This window comes from Quercus suber, unplaced genomic scaffold (assembly GCF_002906115.3).
Source record: "Quercus suber isolate HL8 unplaced genomic scaffold, Cork oak 2.0 scaffold_24, whole genome shotgun sequence".
NCBI classification, from domain to species: domain Eukaryota; kingdom Viridiplantae; phylum Streptophyta; class Magnoliopsida; order Fagales; family Fagaceae; genus Quercus; species Quercus suber.
This window is the reverse complement of record NW_027069489.1, coordinates 2,057,242-2,060,785: the sequence shown is the minus strand read 5'-3', so window position 1 is coordinate 2,060,785 and position 3,544 is coordinate 2,057,242. Positions and strand designations below refer to the sequence as shown.

The 3,544-nt window shown below is 35.5% G+C and overlaps 1 protein-coding gene across 1 annotated transcript; it reads right to left on the bottom strand.

Annotated features, from left to right (window-relative positions):
- Positions 1-203: 203 nt before the first annotated feature.
- Positions 204-1,807, bottom strand: LOC112040553 (GATA transcription factor 5). The gene is made up of 2 exons (XM_024073434.2): positions 1,407-1,807; positions 204-1,085 (listed from the first exon to the last, which is right to left on the bottom strand). The coding sequence occupies exons 1-2, from the start codon at positions 1,530-1,532 to the stop codon at positions 339-341; spliced, it is 873 nt and encodes a 290-aa protein (XP_023929202.1). The 5' UTR covers positions 1,533-1,807; the 3' UTR covers positions 204-338.
- Positions 1,808-3,544: the final 1,737 nt, after the last annotated feature.

Here is a 3,544-nt window from a genome sequence, read left to right as displayed (position 1 = left end):
ATAATTTATTTACTTATTTTCAAAAGTTGTGCAGTGACCTTACTCAAATTTGCCTTGGGATTCCAATTGATCATAGATAAAAGTTAAAAAAAGAAAAATGACGAACATGTGAGGATAGGGCAATAATCATGTGAAGAAAGTAGAAACATCCTAAAAATCTATTTCATAGATGTATTGGGCGAAAAAAATGAGACCATATGAAATTAAATTTCAAGGAACCCACGGGTCTACTATAGTAAATTAAGCCCAACAAATAAAGTGTTACTACACTAAAAGTTTTTAAGTTCTCCAAATCTTCAATTCTGCCTAAGCATTGATGTACATGGGGAAAATAGAAGTCACTGGCCACTAGCACTAGGAATGGAAGATGGAAGAGCCATTCTCATCTCCATGACTTTCTTGTGAGAGTTGGAATGCAAATAGCTCACAAAAGTAGGACTCTTTGCTGGCCTATACTCTGGCAGCAACCTACCAGACTTGTACCTTACCCCACATGCATTGCATAGAGTCTTTGGACCCAATGGTCCAGCCCTCCACTGTGGGGTCCTTTGTGCTAAGCAATGGGTGCACCTCCTTGGCATTTGATGCTGCTCATTGCTACCCTCCAAGGTCCCTAACCTGTCCTTGTCCATCATCCCCTTCTCTTCCTCCTCCTCTGCTTCCTCTTTTCTTGTTTCTTCTTGCTCACCATGTCTAATTAGTATGTTGCTTTTCTCCTTTTTGGGTAAAATAAGTTCACTGTCAGCCAACCAATAGGCCTGTTGGAGTAAAGGAGGGTCTGAGCTAGCCATGTTGATGAGGCTCTGGTGTTGTGGGTTTGGGTGGTGTGACCAAATGCTTGAAGGCTTAATGGTTTTGGGTGTTGTGGCTCTTTTCCTTTTGCTTCTGGCCTTGCCTGGCACAACAAAATTTTGTAGGGAAGTTGGGTTCTGTTGGAGTTTTTGATGGGGTTTTGAGGATTTTGAACTTGTATTTGTATTTGTATGTGTGGTTGGAACATCAGTGGGTGTTGGGAGGCAGTTTCCTGTGCTGGATAGACAGTCTTCCACAAATACTGACAGCCATTCTAAGCTAACATCCACTTCCTGCAAAATATTAGTCACATAAAGCCCAAAATTAGTAAGACCCATGTGAGTATATGCTAGATGTTGGTGAAATGTGACATGGGTATGAAAATATTAACCAAAATATTTAGCATGGGAAGTAACACACATAGAAGCAGAAAAGCACAAGAAGGAACAGAAAAAAGGAAAACCTATCAGACGGAAATAAGCAAGTATAAAGAGGCAGAAGAAATACCCGTGGTAGAACATTTAAAAGTAGAAACAAACAAAAGAAATTTGGAGAGCTGCTCCACTAGGACTTTGCTCATAGAGAGAGAGAGAGAGAGAGAGAGAGAGACTAACCGTGTTCTGAGCAGAGAAGAGGTCATCAAGACTAGTAGAGAGGTCACCAAGCTTGGAGCAAGGAGGGGAAAGGACCTGCTCTTGCTGGTATTCACCGGAAACTGCTACATTCCGGCAAAAATCCATGGCCACAAAACAAATAATTGTAGTATGTTTAAACTTTGAACCCACCAAAAGAGTAAAGAGTAAAGAGTAAAGAGGGAAAGAGAGAGAAAAGAGAAGTGAAGAAAAGTGTTAAGTCTTGCTATAAGCTGTCTGAGTCTGAGTGCACCCTTTATGGCCTCGTTTTCTGTCGGCAGATAAAGCTAAAGAAAATCAAATTTACTCTCTCATCAATCAAAAGAGAGAAAGCCAAAGCCCACATCCCCATCTCTCCCTGGCCCCTGCCACACCCAGAATCTTAAGACATCATTTTATATATATATATATATATATGTGTGTGTGTGTGGGACCTTTTCTTTAACCTAGCCCTTTTTTTTTCCTCTTGACTTTACCGAGTTCCATATTTTTCACTGTAATAGTATTTTTAGTATTGTCATTTTGGGGAGAAAAAAAGCCATTTCAATATTTAAATAAAAACGCCCATTTTGTTTTGCAATTTAAAAAAAAAAAAGAAATTTGCGTTTTTAAACTGAAATATATATATATATATATATACTATATTACCTTACGCTAAAAACATGCTACGGTCTACAATATTTTTACAATATTTTTAAAACAAATCATAAATGGTTAATTGTAATTAGTTCAAATTTGAATTTATACTAAGCTTACTTTTTTTCTTTAATAATAACAATGAGTAACAACTTGCCACTTAAAATTTGTTGTAAAAATATCGTGGATATATCATCTCTCTTTTAAAAATTATATTTTCAAAAAACAAATTTTATAACTATTATTCTCTTAAAACATACATATCCAAACAGGGTAAAAAGTATACTATATTTTCGCTTCATAAAACATCATATTTACTTTATGTGGGACTTACACAATGTGAGTGTGATATTGTATGGAGCAGACTCACCATATAATTTTTTTCATATTCAAACAGCTAATCCAAAGAAACGTTTAGCGTTCTAGATTACTTAGTAAGTAATCTCTCGTGTCATTAAAAAGTAGTGGTAGCATGCTTTCATTTTAGATTTTTTTTTCCCCTTTTTTTATTTATTTATTTTTTTTAATAATTTGGGTATATGGGAATAGGAGTTTTCTGAGAGAGAGAGAGAGAGCAGCTTTGCAGGAATTACTACCTGGGCTACATATATAGCCAAAACTGGTCAATATGCGGTGATACTGCTACACTCCTCCCTTTCTTCCTAAAGAGAAATCTTGTGAAGTTGTGATTGTCTTTCAGTTTCAGAATTGGTCTTACCAGAATAGCAGTGTACAAAAAGGTTCTTGATTCTTCAATTTTTCATTTTATTTATTTAAACACAAGCTTGACCAGGTTGAGCTTTAATTGGTTTGGTCCAAGTAAACCTGGAGTGGGAATATGGATTATATTTTAGTACTAGGAGGCTACTAGTCATTCCAGTGATATCGTACTGATAATTGCTATTTGATGAAACCTATATCACTACGTTTTAATACTAATTAGTTGCCGACAAATACTATTAGATTTTCTTTTGGGTAATCTCATTTATTAATTGGATATTTGATATTTCACATATCAAATGATTCATCCAGTCAAACAAATTTGGTTTCAATCAATGTGCCCATTAATTTAAAAATAAAAAGCTGGTCCACTTTTTAAGGATTCAATTCATAGATAAATTGCCTGCTACTGTAAAACGGACTTTTCTTCAAAAAATATGAGTTTGCAACCTAACCCAATTAAGCAAACTACTAGTATATCATATTAATAATTTCAGCTTCTGACTAATTCCAATAAATGTGGAAAATCAGAAACATTGTGGGTTCAACGGCCAAGATGTGCATGGTGAAGCGTTGGTGGGTCATTTGTTGGATGGGTATTTATTAGAAAATGAATGGTATTAAATAGAGCAGTTTTGAAATTGGTTTGATCCTGTGGAGCACCATTACTTGGTTTTGACTAGAGAGAATCCTAACCAGGGACGAAATAAAGATTTCATTTTTGGGGCCAAAACATGTCTAACAAAATTTTGATAATTTAATAA